At 41.7% G+C, this 21,138-nt stretch overlaps 1 protein-coding gene across 15 annotated transcripts in view; it reads right to left on the bottom strand.

Annotated features, from left to right (window-relative positions):
* eya1 (EYA transcriptional coactivator and phosphatase 1) overlaps window positions 1–21,138 on the bottom strand; it is a 63,090-nt gene that overhangs the window by 12,408 nt on the left and 29,544 nt on the right. For 5 of the 15 annotated variants that reach the window (XM_046066450.1, XM_046066508.1, XM_046066486.1 and 2 more), the window contains 10 exons: window positions 18,836–18,966; window positions 16,799–16,876; window positions 14,857–14,923; window positions 14,333–14,478; window positions 13,313–13,450; window positions 8,843–8,925; window positions 8,080–8,266; window positions 7,228–7,370; window positions 6,425–6,508; window positions 2,956–3,045 (listed from right to left, as the gene is read on the bottom strand). In XM_046066450.1, coding sequence (XP_045922406.1) covers window positions 2,956–3,045; window positions 6,425–6,508; window positions 7,228–7,370; window positions 8,080–8,266; window positions 8,843–8,925; window positions 13,313–13,450; window positions 14,333–14,478; window positions 14,857–14,923; window positions 16,799–16,876; window positions 18,836–18,959 — 1,140 coding nt within the window. In that variant the 5' untranslated portion in view covers window positions 18,960–18,966. The remainder of the gene's footprint in view (window positions 1–2,955; window positions 3,046–6,424; window positions 6,509–7,227; window positions 7,371–8,079; window positions 8,267–8,842; window positions 8,926–13,312; window positions 13,451–14,332; window positions 14,479–14,856; window positions 14,924–16,798; window positions 16,877–18,835; window positions 18,967–21,138) is intronic. The other 10 variants (XM_046066518.1, XM_046066500.1, XM_046066468.1 and 7 more) reach the window with 6 other exon arrangements.

Below are 21,138 nucleotides of genomic sequence, written 5' to 3'. Positions count from 1 at the left end.
CCCAGGCCATAGCACCAGCATGACACTCAAGTGAAACAAGTCTACTATATTTCAAAAATAAGACATGTGAACAACAAATGTTCTTAGTATTTACTACTAAAAGTACATTATTTTGAAAAATATTAAAAGGTTATCTATATCGTGAAAATAAAATTAAAAAAATAATTAAATTACTATTCACCTTTTGCAATTAATTCAAACATGCTTTAAGTTTTGTTTTGGATATAACATTGATTATGTTTATCTCTGCTACTGAAATCCAACTTCTTCTATAAGGGAAATTAATACAGTGGACATTGATAGGGATCATATTGCCATGAATTACTTTCCTAATATGTCCTTCAGTGACAGTATTTTTAAAGATAAAACCAGATTGGGCTGTTCATACAATACTACACCTATCCTTTAAAAGGCTGAGCAGCAAACGGTTTGCGTGGGGATGATCGATACAGAGATTTGTGTGTGTTGGTTGGGAGGGGAAGTCTTTTGGGGAGGGTGCTGTATTTCTGGGATGCTAGGTCAATACAATCTAACAGTGAACGGAGAGAAAAAAAGAGAGCGCTGATGCAGAAAAGGGTTCGAGGAGAAAGAGGGAGAGAGAGACATAAGGGTGAAACTGATCCCTGTTGACCCCTTCGGCATGCCCTCTTTCTTTTTATGACTTTCCTCTGAATCGTCACTCACCAGCTCTATCAACACGGCCCAGCCTCCATTCACACACACACACACACACACACACAGACACACACACACACACACAGCACGCTGATTGTGATGTTTAGAGGCCTGCAAACAAGTCTTGAGAGTTTAAAATGTTTAAAACGGATTCATTTGCCTTAAAAACGAACTAATTTTAATTCAAGCTAAAAAACCTGGAACCGCACACATACTGTGTATTTTTAAGGGCGCTGAGTCCGTATTTAATGTTCTTGTGCAGAGGCTGGTAGGATAACATTGTTAAGACTTAGATGAACCACTTTCTCACACACACACACACACACACACACACACACACACACACCGTTAGGGCACTAACTCTGCACCTGTGTTTCTGCACAGCCTCTGGGGTCTCCGTTTATGGCTTAGACTAAATTAGATGGACCATATGCATTTCTGCACATGCTTAAATACATAACTGCTGCTGGCTGCTGTATTTATAGTTGGACTCTATTTAGCTCTATCTGAGATGTAGGACTGTAAATCAGTGGAGAGGAAACACAACTGGTTAAGCATTGCTGAGAACTGGCACTTAACACTCGGACTGGCCCAGCAGAGTTAAATAGGAGGGATCAATACGCCTTCAAGAGAATGTCACTCCTCCCCTGGTATGATTGTTAATGACAATCATCGCAGAGTCTGCAGCGAGGTCTTTACATTGGACATTCTAAAAAGCATTCTTGCAGCAGACCACAGATTGCTATTACAGTCGTAACACTACTCTAGTTAAAGCTGGGGAAAAAATCTAAAGCTTTCAAGTGTCCAAACAAAATCTAATAATTTCGTTACTGAGATAGAGCAGAAGAAATGTCCGCGTTGCATTTTTAAATAATTTTATAAGCAGTCTGAGCTGCCAATTCATCTGTGAACAGTTTCATCACACATGAAAAGAAATCAAAACACAGGACAGATGTTAAGCAAAACCACATTTAAGCGTTGTCACAAACTGCCATTTTTTCAAATGATTGGGGCACATCTATTAAATAAAGTGCAGCTACAATGGATTCTACATGGCGGGGGCATAAGGAAATATTTAACCAGCCAATTGCAGCCAATTAACTTTGATCATGATGACTGTGTTTGGAATCTCAGTCACTCGTCTGTCTGGGAGCGTATGAGCATTTTCTTTCTTTGTCTGTCTCTTTCTCCCCTTTTTTCCCCCCTCCTCCTTGGGTTTGCTTCATGTAACACAGCCGAACATGGTGGTGAGTAATGAGACTTGGCAGACTGGCCACAGATCTCTTCACACTTAAGTATCAAACAAAACATTTCCTCTACTGTGAGGTCAGCATAAAGCAGGACACAGGGAAAGTGCTTGGTCAGTGTGATCAGATTCAGAGGGAGAAAGACACAGAGAGGAAGAGGCAGAGACAACAATTGGAAAAATAAAAACTCATAGACAGAGAATTGGATAGAGCTAGCATTGAAGGAAGTGATGTTGTGGTATATTGCTTTGTTTATTGCTATAATGTGATGAGCACTGATAGTTAGCTGGGTAAAGATCTGTAAAGAGGGTAGCGGGCGCGCTTCATGTCTGTGCATGTGTGTATATGTATGAATAAATGTGGCACACAGTTTTCTGTACAAACAGTCTGAGCCTATAGGCATCTGAGACCCTCTGGTCTTTCACTTCTCCCCAGAGGGAAGCAGACACCCCACCACACAAACCCACATATACACACACCTCCCTAACCTTGATCCCTCTATTCCTGTGCCCCAGGGGCAGATTTTACACTAGCTGTACATGAATCAGGGAGGCAAAGAGGCGTTGGAGAGAAGATGGCGGGGGATTTTATGCCATGTTGGAGGGGTCTGTGGTGTAGGTGGACAGCGACACCAAGTACACAGCATGACACACAGACAGACAGGACGTCCACAGAAACACTAGAGCCTGACGAATTGAGCTGGCCGCTATGGGACTGGGAAAGAGGTAGTTGGTGGGGGCAGGGCTGGTGACCCAGGAATGATGGAGACTGACAGCACATGTAAAATTCATGGTATCCCTTGGGCTCCGAGGTAATACTTCACCACTATGGGAATGATAACTGAGAAACAGGCTCCACGGTATGAAGCAGTTGTTGCTGCTTTTACTAAAATCTAACTGGACTTCTCTTACAGAACATACACACTCCCCTGGCCACTCAAATCATCCCAAGGTGAACAAAATGGCATTTGCGCGGAACATAGCAGAGCTAAAGAAAGCATAAAGAAGAGAGAAAAACATACAAATAGACTCACCTCTAAGTCGTTAAAGAATAAGTGTGTGTCGGCCAAGTTGAAGATCATTTCTTCCATCCTCAGGCCTAATGATACAGATGTTGGTGGATCCTGAAAAATATACAAAAGCAATGAAATCAAATAAAAAGCTTTCCTCTGAATACTGAGGTAATTATATTCCATTTTAAAGCAGTTCATGCAAAACAATAAATAACACTGTTCCCTGTAAGTCACTCAATTAACACACAGAATCCCTTTAAATTCCTCAGCAGGCTGCTCCCATAAAAGAAGACATTAGGCGGACTTGAAAGTTTCAGCCCCTGTTTACGACCTTTCTGAAAAGGACCAGAATAGTCATCAGAAATGCCACAGCCTTGAATGAATGCAGTAAAAGCATGTCTCTTCTCAGGAGGGTTGGTCGATTTAGAAGAGATAGGGTCACAGGCTCGTCGTAAATAGCCCATTCTCCACATATTTGTGCTGATGCCTCATCTGATTGCTCTGTGATTGCTCTAAGTGATAGATGAACACACCTCCCCCTGAAGCAACCAGCCAGAGGTGTTTAAATATTTCTTAATATTAAAAATAATTCTAATGTAAAAGAGTACTGATAATTCTCTGCCTCGGGCACAAATGCAATTTCTTTCCTTTAAATCATGAGCTCATGCTGTAATGGTGATAGGGCTGCACTGTCTGTAAGATAATACCTAGAGAGGAGTGAACTACACTGTAAATAGTTAATGAGCCTGCGACAATGAGTGTGATTTTCCCATTAAAAAGATCATGAATAGACAAAAAGTCTCCTTAGTGCGTGTTCTCATAAACATTTATAAACATACTAACAAAACTGCTCAATAACATTTTTGTACTATGACATTATTAAGTTTCTGTTCAGAAATAAAACATATTATACTAATTAACTAATTGGATAGAAGCGCTTTCACTCTTTTTGTTGTTGCACAAATAGAATTCCTTTTTATTTTAAATCTGTAATCAGCAGAGGATGAAGTGACAATAGCAGGCCTTGGCGGAGGATTTTCTGCAGCTGGGTGAGACTGCATTATAGACGGGCCAGGCAGGACCAGAAGCGGGGATTACCGACTTAAACCACATGAAGACACACCTGAGCTTTCTACTGATTAGCTGTCACACCTCACAATGCTTATGTTTTCACTAAAATGACAGAGGACAAACCACACAAGTAGAGCTCAATCCCCACTTCTAGAGGCTTTCTCTTTGCTCTTAACCTCCCAGTTCGAATCAATCTTTCAGTCTGAATTCATCAAAAATAATTAGCCTCCCACATCAACAGGCTACTAGCTCCGACTCCCCAACCTCTGGCGTTTAGCATTATGCGCTGGTTTGGTGGGAAAAGGCAGCCTTCTCCTGCGCAAGACAATCCTTTCCAATTAAATCTAAACAATCAGTCAGTGAGGGAGTTAAGAATACAAGCAGGCCAGAAGGCCAAAGTGCTGCTGCTGTCATTGCTGCAGCACCACCTGTCCCAAGATGTCAGTGCCATCCACAGGGGCGCCAAGTTCCCCCCTCCCTCTGAGCCCCTTACCAATAACAACCCCCCATCCCCACCCACTTTAAGCTCTAGCTCTAGCCAGCCCAATAGCAGCACAGCTGGCCTCAGCCATCAGCTTTATGGGGGTGAGCTGCCTTGATGCCAATTAAAAGAGCTGATAAGAGCAGCAGTGTGTTTATGTGTATGAGAGGGAGAAAAAAGGAGAGTCAGAGAGAGTGGGTGGGAGGTCACAGTGAGTGAGAGAAAGTGTGGATGTGCGCTCACTCAGATACACATCTATTTATAGTAAGCTCAGAGCAGCTAGGAGGGAAAACTGTTTTGTAACTTTTTGTTGCTTATGCCATAAAGATAGGGATGACATGAATGACACACAGCATGGAAGAGAAGAGGGAGAGACAGGGTGGTTCTTGTGGTGGATGGGTGGTTGTGGGGAATGTTGGCCTGCTTCACTTTCTTTTCTGAGGTAGTTTACAGATCTGCGTTTCTGATAGCCTTTGAGGTAGCGTGCTCTGTGGTTGCTGTGACTAAGCATGAATCCCTCTTATAATATTGCTTTAATGTGATAGTGTCAGCAGGTCAGAGCAAGAGATGAAGATCAACTTTGGGAAAAAAAAAAAAATAAGGGTCTGAAATGGGTAGAGGAGGATAAAAAGAGGGAATAAAAGCGAAAACAGAGAGTGAGAGGGACTATAGCGGCTGTCACATCCTATATGAGCTCTGATGGAACGGGCCCTTATGGAGTCAGGAGTGTTTCCTGTTTCAGAGGAGCACACTGGAGACCCTGTGTGTGCATGTGTGTGTGTTCATATGTGTGTGTGTGTGGTTGGAGAGTCCCTCATCACTGAGCTACAGCTCCCTAAGCCTTAGCTCTCTCTTTACCCAGCATGCTGGGCCGAGAATAAAGTAAATAAACAGTTGAGGGTCGTGGGGCAGCCCTCTTTCACCCAAAAAACAAAACACTGCCCCCATCAGACACCCCCTCATACCAGAACAAAGGTACAGAGCACGGGCCGCAGATACTAACCTCTCTGACATATGAGGAACAATACGTCACTTTTGACTTCAAGACTAGACACCTCCATAGCCAAAACAACCGGTGATTAGAAATGCTGCTCTCGGACAAAATAAAATAAAAATCTGATTCTTAAGATTCTTTTGACTTTTGATTTACGTGTACTATATCTAAAATAAGAGCGGTTGATACACTTATACAGCTATATAGAACCTATGACCTCAACAAAACCATGAGAATAGCATTCTGCTTCATTTCCCAAATTGTTTGTTTTGAAAGTTTAAATTTAGAGGAGCAATTTACATGAAACAACAAATAGCAAAGCCTGGAAAAGTAAACTCTTCGTCTTTTAAGCACACACAGTGACATGGGAGGGAAAATGACCTTACAGTATAATAGTAACATATGTCTGTTAAGATTTATATATACATATGTAATATATATTTTTTTATTTGAATCATAATTAAAGCAGGTTGAAGGGAATCTCTGTGTTCTAGTTTGAGAATCACATTTGGTGGACTCCGTCTCCTGCCAGGGTCTCCAAGGAGATCCCTGCCTGAAAAGGATGGATTGAGAAGCACTTAATTAAACTAACAATGTGGCATTTCTGAAGGAGAGAGGAACACTTAAGATGTGTCAATAGACATTCAGGGTGCAACTGTTGTGAGCCCCTAGAGCCGAGCCCCAACCAGCCATGCATAGCTCCAACAGCTGCAAAGAGCAGTCAACTACTTGTCAAGCCTCATTGGACCTATTAAAAAAAAGAAACAATTATCTGTACATTGAGTTCTGCTCTATTGTCTCACTATGGACTCAAGGCACAGTGAAATCTATCCTCCGCTCAATGGCCATGTCCCCCCTCTGATCCTTTCCCCCTTCCTCCTTTTAATATTCATGTATTTTGCTGATAAAGTGCACCGTTACTGCCACAGTCTGATGTCACTCACCCGTCCATATCTGTTGGCATAAGAACCCGTGAGCAAGGAATGGAAAACGATGATTGTTTCATCCAGGTCCCAGATGAAAACTCGCTGGAGAGATGGGCAGCGCAGGGGAAAAACAGAGAGAAAAAAGGCAAAATCAATGGTGCACTCTGTAGGGCTGCAAGGTGATCCTTCTGGTCAATAGACCAGGGCCGTGTATTTGTGCGCCACAGGGACCGGGATCCATTTGCTTGGGCTGGTCACCGCAACACTCCTCCCATCACCCCACCACACGTTTTCCATCCTCTGCCCTTTACATCAGAGTAATCAATAGTGACAAACTAATTAACTAGATATGTTAACATGCCATGATGTCAGTGCTATAATGGATGCTATTTACCTCTTTCAAATTCATATCATATTAATGAAGAGCCCTCTGAATTACCAAGAGTTTATTTTGACATACGGTCACTATCAAAGCTCGGCTCAAGGTGCAATGGTGCTGTCGTTCGTCACAGTTAGTACCAACTCTTTGACTACAATATATATATATTATTCACTTTAGTGATGACTCATTCAATCACATGCCTTATTGTTTATTTAGAAGGTATACATGAGAACTTCATATAAGATATGTGTTTAGTGATGTCATATATTCCACAATGAATCAATAATGCACTTCTAGTTAAGGAATCAAATCTTTAAGAATTAATGCCCATCAAGTGTTAAAGCTGGTGTGCCATAAAGCCATACAGTAAGTGGATTAGTGTCCGTGTGCCTCAGACAGGGCGAGGCTGTCTGTCGCCAAGGTAGCGGGCTCAGCCTACCTCAAGGTCGGAGTCAGGCGGCGGTGATGGGTTGTTGTTCCTTCTTCCCCGGCCACGTGACTTTCCATCCGAGGCCCGGCGCAATCGATCCGAATCTGAATCTTTAATGGGGGTTGATGGACTGTGGATGGTACTGTACTCAACTGGAAGGAAAGAAAGAAGGAAGGAGTATAAAAAGAGTGCATCGAAGACCAGCTATTATTTGCTTTTAGCAAAGAAGTGTGAGTGACCATTTGTCTTGATGCAGGACAGACAGCTTCCTGGGACATTTCTAGTGATTATGCGTGTCTACAGGTAACAAATCTATCATAAATCAGTTGCAGAACACATAATAAAAGCTACTGTGCTCCATACTGATTTAATAAACAAGACGTAACGGAGTGCATGCCAAATAGAAATAGCAAAGGTGTAATTTATCTAAATTGGATGACTGTGTATGAAATTTAGTTAAGGCCTGATGTCTTTGGTGTTGACTGATGACAATTTCAAATGCAGTCATAAAATGACTTGACTGACTTATAAAGATACAATCAGTGCTCGACTGCCAGATGATGCATTAATGTCACATAGAATTACAGGAAATTCTACATCTGATTTCAGTTTTAAATTAATTTTTCTTGCTTCCCACACAGTGATACACACAATGTGGTCACTGAAACCCTTTTCCAACTCACATTGTGCATTCAGTTTAGTACAAATAAAGATTTTTGGCATTTAGCTCACGTTCTCTTATCAGTGAGCGACTTCCAGTCAGTGACAAGGAGGGGCTTCAGGGGCCCGCTAGTTTAGGGCTCTTACTCCTAATATGCAGATTACACAAGACAACCCTTCTGCCTGTGCTTTGATTCTTACCTGCAGGGTTTTCAGTGAGGGCCTGGCTGGTGATGCCAGTGGGAGGCTCCTGGAGGGTGTAGGTGGTGGTGGTTGAGGGTGTGGTCGGGCTGGTGTTGTTACTTGTCATGTAAGGTGAAGTGTAGGGTGAGCTGTTGTAATACTGAGCATACTGTCCTTGGCCAAAGCCTGGATAACTTGGGTATTCCTGTTGAGAAAGACACAGAGTAGGGAACTGGTAAAAAGGAGGGTCACATATGGACAAAGATAAGGCAAGTAGAGGAAAACCAAGAGATAAAGAAATATACGTAAAATGTGGTGTAAGAGGGGAGATTTAGATCAAGAACGTGGAGGCAAAGAGAGACAAAAGGCAGCAGAGTTGAGGAATAGAAGCAGGGGGTTTGGCAGTAATGCGAGATATGCCATGCACCAATGTTGCTACTTTACAGTGCAGATTCCAAAACATAAACGCAAACACATGTCTGTTCTGTCCTACATCTGGACAACGATCTGTCTTGTTTTTTTTCCTTCTCCCTTTCCTCTGTGGCATAATACATTTGTGTTGGAGGAGGCACAGTAGATAATCCTGCGTACAAAGCTTTTGACATCCTGAGTGATTTATGTTTGAATATGTCACGGATGAAATGTAACATATTGAGTATGCGTGTTTCATAAAGACTTCCAGGTTGGGAAGAAGTCTGCAATTCAAACTTATATAAACGGATAGTTCCACACTGATACCAGATCACAGAAACAGAATGAGCAGAAGGAAGTGCACAGCTACCTGTTGTGTGCTGTTGAAGCCAGTCGAGTTTGTCAGGGAGTTGTTTCCTGCATACAATCCTGACGTTGTTGTGAAAGTACCACCTTTAGGGAAAAAGAATAGAACTTTTGAGTTATGTATACACCATATGATATTAAAAAAAATGCAATTACATCTGCAGTACTGCAAGCAGTGCAGTGACAGAAATGAAATGTCACATTTTTAGAGAGGGGAAAAGATTAGTATTTTAAGGTGGTGAACAGAGGGAGGCCTGAGGGAGTGCTCCCAACAGTGGCCTTATCTTTCGCCTCTTCCTTGCTTATCAATGACTGAATCAGGCCTGATGAATGACGGAGAAAGGCACAGGAGGCTGGTGGTGGGGTGGGGTGGGGTGGAGGTGGGGGGAAGAAGCTGCTTCCAAAGCTGTCCAAGCCCGCACAATGTGAGGAAAACAAGAGACTGTTGTGTGTGAACTGCTGAAGGGTGGCGTGGAGTGAGGGGGGGTAGGGGTTTGGGGGGGTGCACTGGGATGGAGTATGAGGAAGGAGGGTTGCGGTAGCACTGGGGGTTTGCTGCTGACATCCAGCCCCAATGAATATGTATGATCCTCTTTTCACTTGTTCAAAAGGATAGTCCTCCTGGGTAATTAAATCACTCAAAGGGGTTGATAGCATCTAATGGCTTAATAATATACATGACATGAGTTATAGAGGCGAGGAGCAGTGGCGCCCCCAGGGGCACGACTTCCCTCTTCAGTGGCCATCCACCTGTACTGTCATGTCAGTCAAGAGGACAGCAGGAGGGGCAGCTACAAGGGCATCACAGACTGCTAGGGAGATAGCAGGGAGCATGAGAGCTGTGCATATTAGAGCTAAAATGATTCCATTTGTTTAGCTCATTCATCATTCAATGATCTTTGAGAACAAAATATTCATCTTCACAAATATTTTTTTATTTTATAAAAAAAAAACAATCTTTGTATCATTTGTATATTGTGGTCTTTAAGTCTATAAATACATGCTGCTTTCAATTGAAAAAAATCTTCAAATCTTATTGTCCAAAAGCTCAACATTAGAATGCCAACACAACATACAACAACTGCAGTTATGAGTAGGGAGCGTTTGATTCGATGCATTAGAGTAGGCACTCTAAATGTAAAGCATAAATATTGTATCCAGTCCCGTTTAATTTTTTGTGAAGATCAAAGTCGTGATTGAATTATTAAATATATGATTATTATTCAGCTTGGTGTATTATTCTTCACGCTAAAAACATAATATCTAACCACATATATGAAACAATACCAGTAATGAATCTTTAGGCAGTTACTGACTTTCTCTAACTAGTAATAGAGGCTTAAACAAAGGCTTTTATTTAGTTACAAATAATAATAAGTCTATAATTGCCCCAAAGTGTTATAGCAATTCTTCACACCTTACAGGCTTTATTACTATTTTATGTTCATACAAAGACAAATAGCTTATCCATTAATCCACAGGGGACATTAATTAGCACTTCCATTCTTTAAAGAAAGCTACTTCACTTATCCGCACAGTGATCCTCATGCAGCCAAAAAAAAATAAAAAATCCCGTAGCTTCAGTGAAAACGAAGGGGGAGATACATTTACTGTTCCTAAATGGGGGCATAATTACACCTTTGTTCCCAGAGACAAACAGAGGGAGTTCCTTTCATCCTCTGGTCATTGGCCCCATCGGGAGAGCCCTCCCACACCGTGACAAATGTGAAGCAGCTTTCAGAGCAGGGGGAAGGATCAGGAGAGTGTGTGTATGTGTGAGGGTGTGTGTGCGTGTGTGTGTGGGGTACCGTATGGAAGAAAGCACAAAAAAGAGAATATGTAGTGCAGTGTTTAGCCTTGTCAGTTAGCATAGTTTTCAGCAATGTGGCTGAAAAAGAAAAACCTCCCAAGCACCCAAGATTACCGGGATCCACTAATTATTTGTGCCGTTTTTTGTTTTCTGCTTCCAGCATTTTCACACAAGACATTTAACTTGCTCCTCATCCTGGGCTCTACTGGTTATTTTCATCAGAACTGTTCTCTCTCTTTGCTGTTTTGTTTGATATTTCAAGGCCTGCAGGGGGAATTTTAACACTTTTGTGTTCTCGGCAGAAAGTTCAACATCAAGTGAAAGTACGGCAGAACAGAGAGTGAGGCTGCAAAGGACAACAGATTAGCCCAATTCACAGTTCAAACAGTCATTAAAGCTCTCCCTGGCAGGGTTTGAGGGTTGCTCTGTGGAGCACAAGGAGCCACATAAAAGCCAAAGGGACCCCTGTTATCCCGGTGAGAATGAGCCCATGCTGTTGGGAGTGGTGGTGCTGGTTATAGTAGGGGGAGAAAGAGGGGGTCTTGTGGTTCCCCAGGGGGCATGTTTTCTCTCCCTCCCCCTGTCCTGCTCCAGTTAGTTCACTCACTCAAGAACAGACATCATCCCTCCCTCCTTCCCTCATGCCTTCTGGCTCCACAATTGGAAGTCCATTTGCTTTGCTTGATCAGTCCCCTTGCCATGGGCTATGTCTATCATCAGTGCACAATATTTGCAGCAGAATTTTGTATGCCCCACTTGGGAGTAGGCTATCAAGTCCAGATGGGGCTATCCTTTTGAAAAAGGCTACCAAGGCTTCAGCTTCTTTTGCTCGCACTGCCACTGGGACAGAATGCTGGAATCCAATTATTCACCTAATTAGCATCTGCTCAGTCCCACCAGCAGCACAATCTCTCCGTCTCTTCACACACTTCTGATGTTTTAGACTTTTTTCTAACAATCTATGAGATGATGCACCAAACAAACTGGCCCAAGGAATAGCAAAACTGAGAAGCACGAAACACGCCAGTCCCCTGCATGATTTGGTGCCACGACTTCAGCACCCCCATAAAGCTCCATGGCATCGGACATGAAAGCACGGAGCAAAAACATTAATCTAATCGTTGTCTGCCTTGACAGCTGGCCACAGGCTGGTGGAAGGGACACTGACAGAGAGGGGGAGTATCAGATGTGGAAAAAGAGTCATTGGTTGGGACACCCAGGCCTGAGGCACCTCGCCCAGGCAGATCAATAGGCCAGAAAGAGTAATGATGATGGTGTGGCAGAGAGCCAGAGCCACAGTAAGAGAACCCAAGGCCAGAATAGTGGTCAATCTGTCATCTAACATGCCTGTCAATTACTAACACACTTCAAGCTACGTGGGGCATCCAATAGCCAGAGATAGCAGGAAACAGTGAGAGAGAGGCAGGAACAGACCGAGGGAAACAGAAAGACAGAGTAAAAGCATAATACTTAGGAGATGAATGGGCACATAATACTGTCATCGTGAGTTAAACCACTAAGGGCAGCTTCTGCATTCTGCTGCACATGCTCTGTCTCTTGTTCCCTTTCTTCCCCCCTCTCTCTCTCTCGCTCTCCTTTTTCAGGCGCTCGGCTGCGTGCTGTAAAACTCTGGCTGTGGCCGACTGTATTTGGTTAAGAGGCGTGGAAAAGAGGCTTCCCCGTGCCACATCTGCTGCTGAGCTGCCGTTATTTATTGTGAGATGCTCTGGAGGCTTTTCAACAACATGTGGAGATGTTTCTGCCGTCACACATTAGATATTACAGGACAGAATGCAAAGACTATGCTAGCTGTTAACTAACAGTCCTTGCCTAGTGCAGGTGGCTTTTTGAACCAAAACAAACAGAGAGTAGTAGAAGCACTACATGGCAGAAGGCCTGATCTACACTTAAACAGACTGTGTGACTGGACAGAGAGAGCAAAAGAGGGGGAGTGCAGGGCGCAACAACTCATCTTTATCGGTTTCAAGGCCATAAATCTTGATGGCCACAGCTCTTAAACAAATACAAATATGATCACAGGGAGAGAAAAAACAAAGGCTGGCGAGTGGGGAGCGCCATGGCTGGTGCCTCCTAAGTGCCTGCCATTTTTCCATCTGTGTTGATTCTTTTAAGAGGGGAGGGAGGCAGCCCTCATGGCCGCACATAACGACTGCCGGGTTGCAACCATCTTTTGGGGTGAGGGAGACGGCCCTGTTGTGAATCAGTCTGGCTCTGCATGCTATTAAATCAGGGACAGAGACTTTTTTCTCCAAACTTTTTTAAAAGAGTACAATAAACCTTATTTGGATGGGCTAAACAGAGGGAACACATGGCAAAATAATGTATAAACTAGAGTACTGACAATGTTGTTAAAAGGACAGAGATATATACACAGAGAGAACAAAACAGGAAAAAACATACCAGCAACCAGATTCCCACCATATTTTTAGATTGTTGGTGAATCAAAATCTGCTTTGTAGTTTTGTAAACCTATCATGATGTTTGCCATTTCAGCTATTTTGCTATACAACTGGACATGTCAGCTGCCAGCTTTAAGAGAGAGAGATGGCATCTCACGCTGCATTTCGACACCATACAAACACCCTGATGGACTTGTAAAGATGCACAGAGAGAAAGTTGAAGGATTCACAAAGATGTCCTCACCCTGCATCTGGTAACTGTAGGGGGCCTGTCCTGTCTGCGGCGTGGTGAAGCCGGAGCTGTAGCTTAGGAAGCCCGTCTGTCCCGGGGATTGGGACTGGCTCAGACCCCCCTCTGTCTTTATGCCTGCCCACAATGGACCTAAATCAGTTAGTGACACCAGATCGGTTTGATGCACAGACAACAGTCAACACACAGGTTTACATTACACTGGACACTGCAAGGCACACAGCCTGTGTCTGTTAGCATAACACGATAATCACAGTGGATGAGCACTGATTATCTGCAACGATTTTCAAAACCAAGATCGTCAGTTGTTTAGAAATATCAACTCGCACAGGGTTCTGTCTCACTGCAAAAGAGCTGTCTATTTGGCTGTAAAACCAAAAAGCATGTTAGGACTATGATTGTTTGATTTTATGTTATCATTATTATTATTATTATTATCATCTAAGATAGGTCATCTGTGAAAAGATGCACAAGTAATAAAACATTCTGCTTGTGTTTAAATGGGCTACTGCTTACACTGAATCAGTCACGATGCAGTATTTCTATGCAGCAGTAGGTTGCAGAACTCCATTCAAATAAACAGTGTAAATTCCTCCACATATTGGAGAGTCTTTTGGGGTCAAAACACTCTAAAGACTTTGGACAAATAAAGCTTCCAGTGAGCCATGTACTCTGTACTTTCTCTTGCAATGCCAGAGAAACCAGTTTTTGTTTTTACATTTTTATCACTAATCTTTTAGATCTATGCGAACTGCTTGACAAGCAAATTCTGTTTTATTGCAGTGAAGGAGAATATGCAGGCACTAAACAACAACTCAGCATCTCTGCTGCTTTTGCTTTACTGGAGGAATTGTGGGAACATGGCTTGTTATGAGCAAGGTTGGGCCTGACCTTTGGGAAGGAAATATTTTTCTTCCCCTATGTATGGAAACAACGTAAAGAGCATTCGTATTATTAACATGCACCTTTTAGCAAGACAAGAGGAGTTTATGATGTGTGTCAGAGAAATCTTACCATAGGCTGGGATGCCATAGGGCTGGCCAGGCTGGGGGTAGCTAGCATAAGCTGCGGCCTGCTGCATTCCTGTGGTGTACTGCGTCTGCCCATACGCAGCCATATTTTGGGATGAAGGGGTAGGAAGAATATGCGGATATGTTCTGCTATTTGAGAAAAGAAATATAAGACAATAGTGAGAAAGGAAGGCAGGAAGAAAGCAAACCATATTTTACCCCTAAAAACATAACACACACTTTGCTAACTGACAAATTCCTTGTGATTGTGCTACTTCATTTTAAACACCAAGCCAAGCCGTAAGACAGATAGCATCGCTCAGCTCATATACATAGCGAAAGAACAATAAATGGCAAAGGAAATTTTTGCAAGATAATAATTACAACAGATTTCAGAGTGCGCAAGCTGCAGACATCCAGGAAAACAAAGACAGCCGAAAAGCCCCGATCTAGCAGAAGGATCTAATTAAAGACCCAAATGAAGTTGGATGCTGCTTATTTTTTAAAGAAAAATAAAAGAAGCCTTACTTGGAAGGGTAAATCTGTGGAGAGAACTGGTGAGTTTGTCTTGGGCTGAAGCCACTGCTTCCAATAGCTGAGGAGAGTTAAAAAGAAAAGAGGCAAGCACATATTTAAACATTAAGAAATAAGGTAAATATTATCTTTTGCCAACAGAACTTCTGGATTCCAAGGAAACCGTAATTACATTGCATTACTCTATTTATTTCGGTAACCTTATTTAAGGTTGAAAATCGGAGAGCAATAATGAAGTAAAATAATCAGGTAAGAACATCCGTTTTTTCTGCTGACCCGCGTATCTCTGAGATACTCCTGGGTGCTATGACGACCGCTGGTGTAAACACGCTCAGAATTGTCTGAATCAGTCTCGGCCTGTAGCTTCAGTTGCCTTGGGCCTTCCAAGCCACAACCACATTGGAAGTGACATCACTGATTGTAGGTAATGAGTGCTACTGCATAATCATTCCTTCATTAAGCGTACGACTGTGTGGTTGCACGGTGCTGTTAAAGTTCAGCCACAAATAATTCACAGAAGAACACTTGTTTTGAATCTGCAGCAAAAATTACATAAGCACACCCACAGAAGGTTTCTTAAATTTGAATTTATTATATATTTATTTATTATATATAAATGTTATTTGTAGGCCTGAGTTTAAAAGATTTAAATATCAATTCTTGAAAAAAAGGAACATCCTACACTATTTTTAACAAACAAGAGATCCAGCCTGCAACAGTTACTTAAAACGGTACTTAAAAAGTATTTATTTATTTTAATTTAATCAATACACTTTCACATAGCAGGGATAATTTATTGCAACTGAATATCTAAAGTTGAAATAAAACACAAGAGACGGACTTATAATAATAATAAATTATAGTTTGACAATACATTTTATCAAATTCACTCATAAATCACAACAACTGAGGCAACAATCAGTACTGCCGCATTACTTGCATTTAACTGCAGACGAGTGGCACAGTATTGAAACATCTGTCTAATTGGTCGTGACATGTAAAATAAGGGATTGGTTGCAGGGGAGCGCAAACTGTATGTAACCCCTCACACACGTTATTAATATTGAACACTTTTCCCACATCAGCAGCACCTGCCACTGGACAAAACCTGCCCTTCTGAACGGAGCTTTGGGTTTCCCCGTGGAGGATATGGGGTATAAGATTACTAAATTTCATTAATATTGTCAGAGACAAAAGTCAAACCAGTCATTTATGGGCTTCTAGCGTTAAGTATCAAGTACTTAGTTAAACAGTAGCAAGATAATACCATGTACAGTTGGACGCAGTATTAATAATATGTGTTTACAGAAAATATAAGAGAGTACTGCAGGTTGACATGGCTACTAGTGAGGCTAGAAAAAAAATGAATAAGCTGAAATATTAAAACATTAGAGATTATTTATTTTACAATTCTTACAATGCTCATTATACTATAAATATAGTTATTGGTTTTATTTAGCGATGCCCCTGTGTGTGTGTGTGTTTATGTCCGTGTGTGAGTGATATTCCTGTGCTCAGAGGAGGGTGTGAAAACGCTGGCTCTGACAGGGTGATAGGGTAACAGCCCGTGGAGAGCATGGGCCACTGGGACGCCATGTCACTCCACTGGACAGACAGGCTCAGCGCATTACAGGTCATCATTCAGTGCTCACTGGCATGGGAACTAGCCAGTGCTAACACATACACGCACACACAACACACGCCTGCACATGTGCAAGCAAGCACAGCATATAAATATGCTGACAAAGGTAAGGTTAGAGTCATTTGTTCTTAAACACACGATGACAGACACACACACTATATGTTTTAGCCCCAGGGACACTTCCCGCGACTTAGCTTATCAGTCACCTATTTGTAGGCTCACTTATCAGTTCTGCAGCTGCATGTTTGTGTGTGTGAGAGAGGTACACAACAGTCCTCCCTCCTCCAACCTCACCTGATCCTGAGAAGCTGTCTAGAGAGGTGTCTGCTACCGAGGTGGCGAGTTCGCTGCTGCTCATTGGCTCGGTTTTAACTGCAAACAAAGAAGCCACATTGTCACCAAATGCACCAAATCAAGTCTGGAAAAAAAAAGACAAATAAAAAAATAGATCAGATTAATACACTGACTACCTCAGGCTTCCAGATATGCACATTCAAAAACTGATATTTTAAAAAATACAGCAACAAGTTACTCAGTGTAAAATAAAAACAGGAAGGAGGGAGCCGTCAAACAACATTCCAGCAGTATTTACAATAATGACAAAAATATGTAAATACATTATCAACACATTACATATGTATCAGTTCAAACAATTTATAGATATTATTTTATTATTGTCTAATTATTTTTGATTTGGTTTATCTGATGCAATAAAAGAGTTGGGTTTATCTTTATCACTGATCCTTATCATTCAACCTGGAGAAAAGCATTTTACATTTAGAAATGTGCGTGAGCAATTTCCTAATGTAAAGCTTCCGAAATGATTTTAAAAATCTATTTGAACTATTTTGCTATATATTGCATATAAATCAAACTTTAATTTGACAGTGCATTCTACTTATCACAAATACTTATATCTTATTTTCATTTACATTTAATGACTTATCTGTACTTAAATGCAGCATGAAATAAAAAAATCAAAACTGTAGATGTGTGTTAGAGTAAAGATAAAAAAGAGCTCCGCTGGGATGTACAAGTACAATTGAAATGTCAAGAAAATGTATGGTGTATAAAATCTTTTTAAGAGTGTAGCGAACGCTGTTTGACCTCTGCTCCATTATACAGCTCAGCAATAGATCTCTAAAGACAATTTCACAGCTTTCTGACAGCTCAGGAATCTTTGAAATCCATCCATTTCACTTCAGGCGAGCTGGAGGATTTTTTTTTTGTCTTTTTTGGCAAAACAAATTGACAATGTGGGCAAGGGAGTCATGCTCAGTGGAATCCCTCATGGTTGAAGAAGCCATTTGCTGTCATGTTTTACATGTCTCCGCTATGCTTGTTCAGCGTAGAAACATATGTTGACGAGGGGCAATTCTTTTGAACACACCGATGACAAAACAGTGGTAAGGTGCATGCATAAACTAGCACACGCTCAGTCCACAGAGCACACAGTAACCTCTGTATTCAGGAAACAGCATGGAACGGCCAAATGAAAATAAAATAAATAGTATGCAAGTTCACAATCTGACCATTAATTAACAATGGCCTCAAATCCAGTCTGTGTCAAACCATGCTTGAAACAGAATACCACAACAAGTACAGCAAATACCAAAGAGTTTCTGAATGAAAGGCACAATAGTTGAGGCAACTTTAAAATTTTGCAGCTGATAAATATTGTATTTTTGAGACAAATGAATTTACTTCATGAGTGAAGTAGGTGGTTAAAAACATAAACTACAAAGACTGCTTTCATCCTTGCTCTCAGTTGAGATGGGGAACACACCAAGTATTGTCCTTTCATTGTGTCACTTAGAGTAGACAAACCTGCAGCGGACTGTGAGTTAGAACCTAACAACCAGTCTGCAGTGGTAAGCATTGTGATGTTATCACCTATGGGAAAGAAACAATGGCAAAGGGACACATGACAGTCTGCACCACGGCTATGGGTCTTTGAGGTCAAAGCACAGGCTAACCTGAAGACTAAGTGACGGGTGGGGTGTTTTTAATAACTCTCGTGTTGGTTTGTGACATGGTCATGACTGCTTCACTAAACAAAGGCTCAGATTTAAGCGCAGGTGAATCACCTGAGTAAATAACTATGTACAGTAGAGACCTCATGCAAAACTCCATAATTTCCATGCTGTGGGCTTTGAATAATTACATGGTCACTTAAATAAACAGCTAATAGTCGCTGGAAAACAAATACTAGTAGAACTGAATTGTTTTAGATAGAAATTCTAGGGCAGCAAATAGTCTCTATGGTACAACATAATTTACATTGCAAATATGAAGTGCATTCTCGCCACTGTTTTACTGGCATACGCATACCTTCAGTGCCATTGGGTGTCATGGAATTGTTATTGATGTGGGAGTTGTCGAGGTTGGGACCATTAGGAGATTCACTGCTTCCACTTACTCGGCTGTGAGGACTGGCTAGATCCTGCATTTCCATAGACCTGCTGAGACACACACACACATGCACACAGCAAATCAAATTACACATATCACTCTGGTTTCAGGGAAGACACACAGCTCCGATACACAATGCAGTTTACGCAGTGTGCATAATCCAGTAGTCCAGATTTAGGTAAATACAAAAGTGATGAAAAAAGTACTATTAATTGCTAAGTGAAAAAAAATATTCCATTCAAATTATATTTCAAATTTACAATTCACTGCAATTTTACTAATGGCTACCTTGCACATGATATTTTCAATTATATTTAAAAATAAATGACAGGGATAAAATGAACACATGCAAATTAACGACATATGCAAGGCAACATGTGACAAACACACACACACACACACACACACACACACACGCACGCATGCACAAAAGCAAAACCAGAGTGGAATGGCAAGCTACGAAATGAATAGTAAACATCTTGACAAGACGGTTTCTGATTTCTCTCATTACAACAATCTCACTGCAAGTCACTGTTTTACGCGACGTGAACACAAAGTGTTTACTGTCAATTTACTTGGATGTATCTTTAAGCAAAAATGGCCTTAAGTGTATATCGTTTTGTGTGGTATCGGAGACTGTTAACAGATGTTTGCTGGTTTGAGGCAATGGTTAATATGCCTGTTAAAAGTGCAGCACTCTGCTTGATTATAAGAGCCCATGCCTCAGTGATGGGCAGATGAGAAGCTCATGAGGCATGTGTTTGCTCTGGCAAGCTCCTTAATTGTTTCTGTGTTTATACAAAAGACCACGCCACTGAAAACATTATTCTATCTTCTCATTTGTGCGCTCAAAGGATTTGATCGAGTATAGACAATGGAGTAGAAAGAAGGCACGAGTGATTTGAAAAGTACGGCCACAAACTCCAGACCCCATTTGTCTCTGCCACTGTTCCCATTGCAACAGCAAGTTAATGAAATTAGGACAAAATGTTTTGTACATTATACTGCCATTTCCAATTATATTCCAGGGTTTCTGGGTATCTCTGCTAACAATACACATTGGCCTTTTACACAAGGCCACAAAGATAAATGCTCAAGTAAGTCTGAGTAGTCTGAGTGCTATCAGATGGCATGAAGAAACCAGAATTATGAGATAAAAAGATTAAATTATGATTTAAGATGATATTATAATGTTATGATATTATGATACTTTGCTGTATAGCTTTGCAAATGTTGTCCCGTGGTTCAAACCCAATTTAATTAATAATAGAAAATACATATTTTAAGCATTATATTACAAAACAAAAAGACTAAGCTACAAGTAACAAAAAGTAAATAACAATGATACAAAAGGCTAAGCCAGTCGTCTTCACGCATACTCCAATAATGGAAGCTGCATTTTCCTTTTCCCAGAAGAAAAAAATTTACTTCTCCCCTAAATATATCACACACTCCAAGCATACAACAACAGAGGTACAAATATAAGCACATTAAGGATCGTCCAGAATAAACTAATCCGATTTCAACACTTCACACTCACTACTTAATCCTGTTTTCTCCTCCTTTGCCCAAACTTTTTTCTCATTAGCTGGTGGCTAAAAAGCCTTCATCATTTCCAATCAGACAACACAGTAAGCTGAGAGAAGCTGACAGTTGTTTAGCAGAGTGTCTAAGGCAATCTCTGATGCTGCTGGCATTGGCTCAACTGTGCTCTTACCTGGACCTAGATGACTTTGAGTCCTCACAAACCACACTCCCTTTTTTGTATTCTGCCTCCACCTGCCCCAGCAGAAACAATGTCACTCCTTGTTATTGCAGCTCGATGTCACAGTCCAGAGCCATCCATGACACAAAAAGGCTTGTCTGAGAAAACATTATTGTTATTCTGGAGCAGAATGGGAAGAGGGGAACAGAGGCGCACATTGTCTCTAGCCGAGCCGCAGCCCAACTCCACTGTTGTTTCCTTCTCCAGGTCCTCCCTCCTCCCCGAGCAAGGGGAGCACAGCCAAATGACGGAAAGGTGATTCATCATTGGTCTACGACAGCTGCAAACTGGATTAGCCCTCCCCCAATCAACATGCAAAGCGGCTTAGCCAAGGTAAGCAGGAAGGGGTGGGTGGGTTAGGGTGAGGGGAGGGGTTGTGGGGCCAAAGGAGTGAAGGTAGGCAGAGGGGTGAGCGGTTGGGGAGAGCAGGGGCTGAGGGGTAGCAGAGGGTGGGAGG

The sequence above is a fragment of the Micropterus dolomieu genome, linkage group LG01, assembly GCF_021292245.1.
Source record: "Micropterus dolomieu isolate WLL.071019.BEF.003 ecotype Adirondacks linkage group LG01, ASM2129224v1, whole genome shotgun sequence".
NCBI classification, from domain to species: domain Eukaryota; kingdom Metazoa; phylum Chordata; class Actinopteri; order Centrarchiformes; family Centrarchidae; genus Micropterus; species Micropterus dolomieu.
The sequence above is the reverse complement of the archived record's forward strand: the minus strand, read 5'-3'. Positions and strand labels throughout refer to the sequence as shown.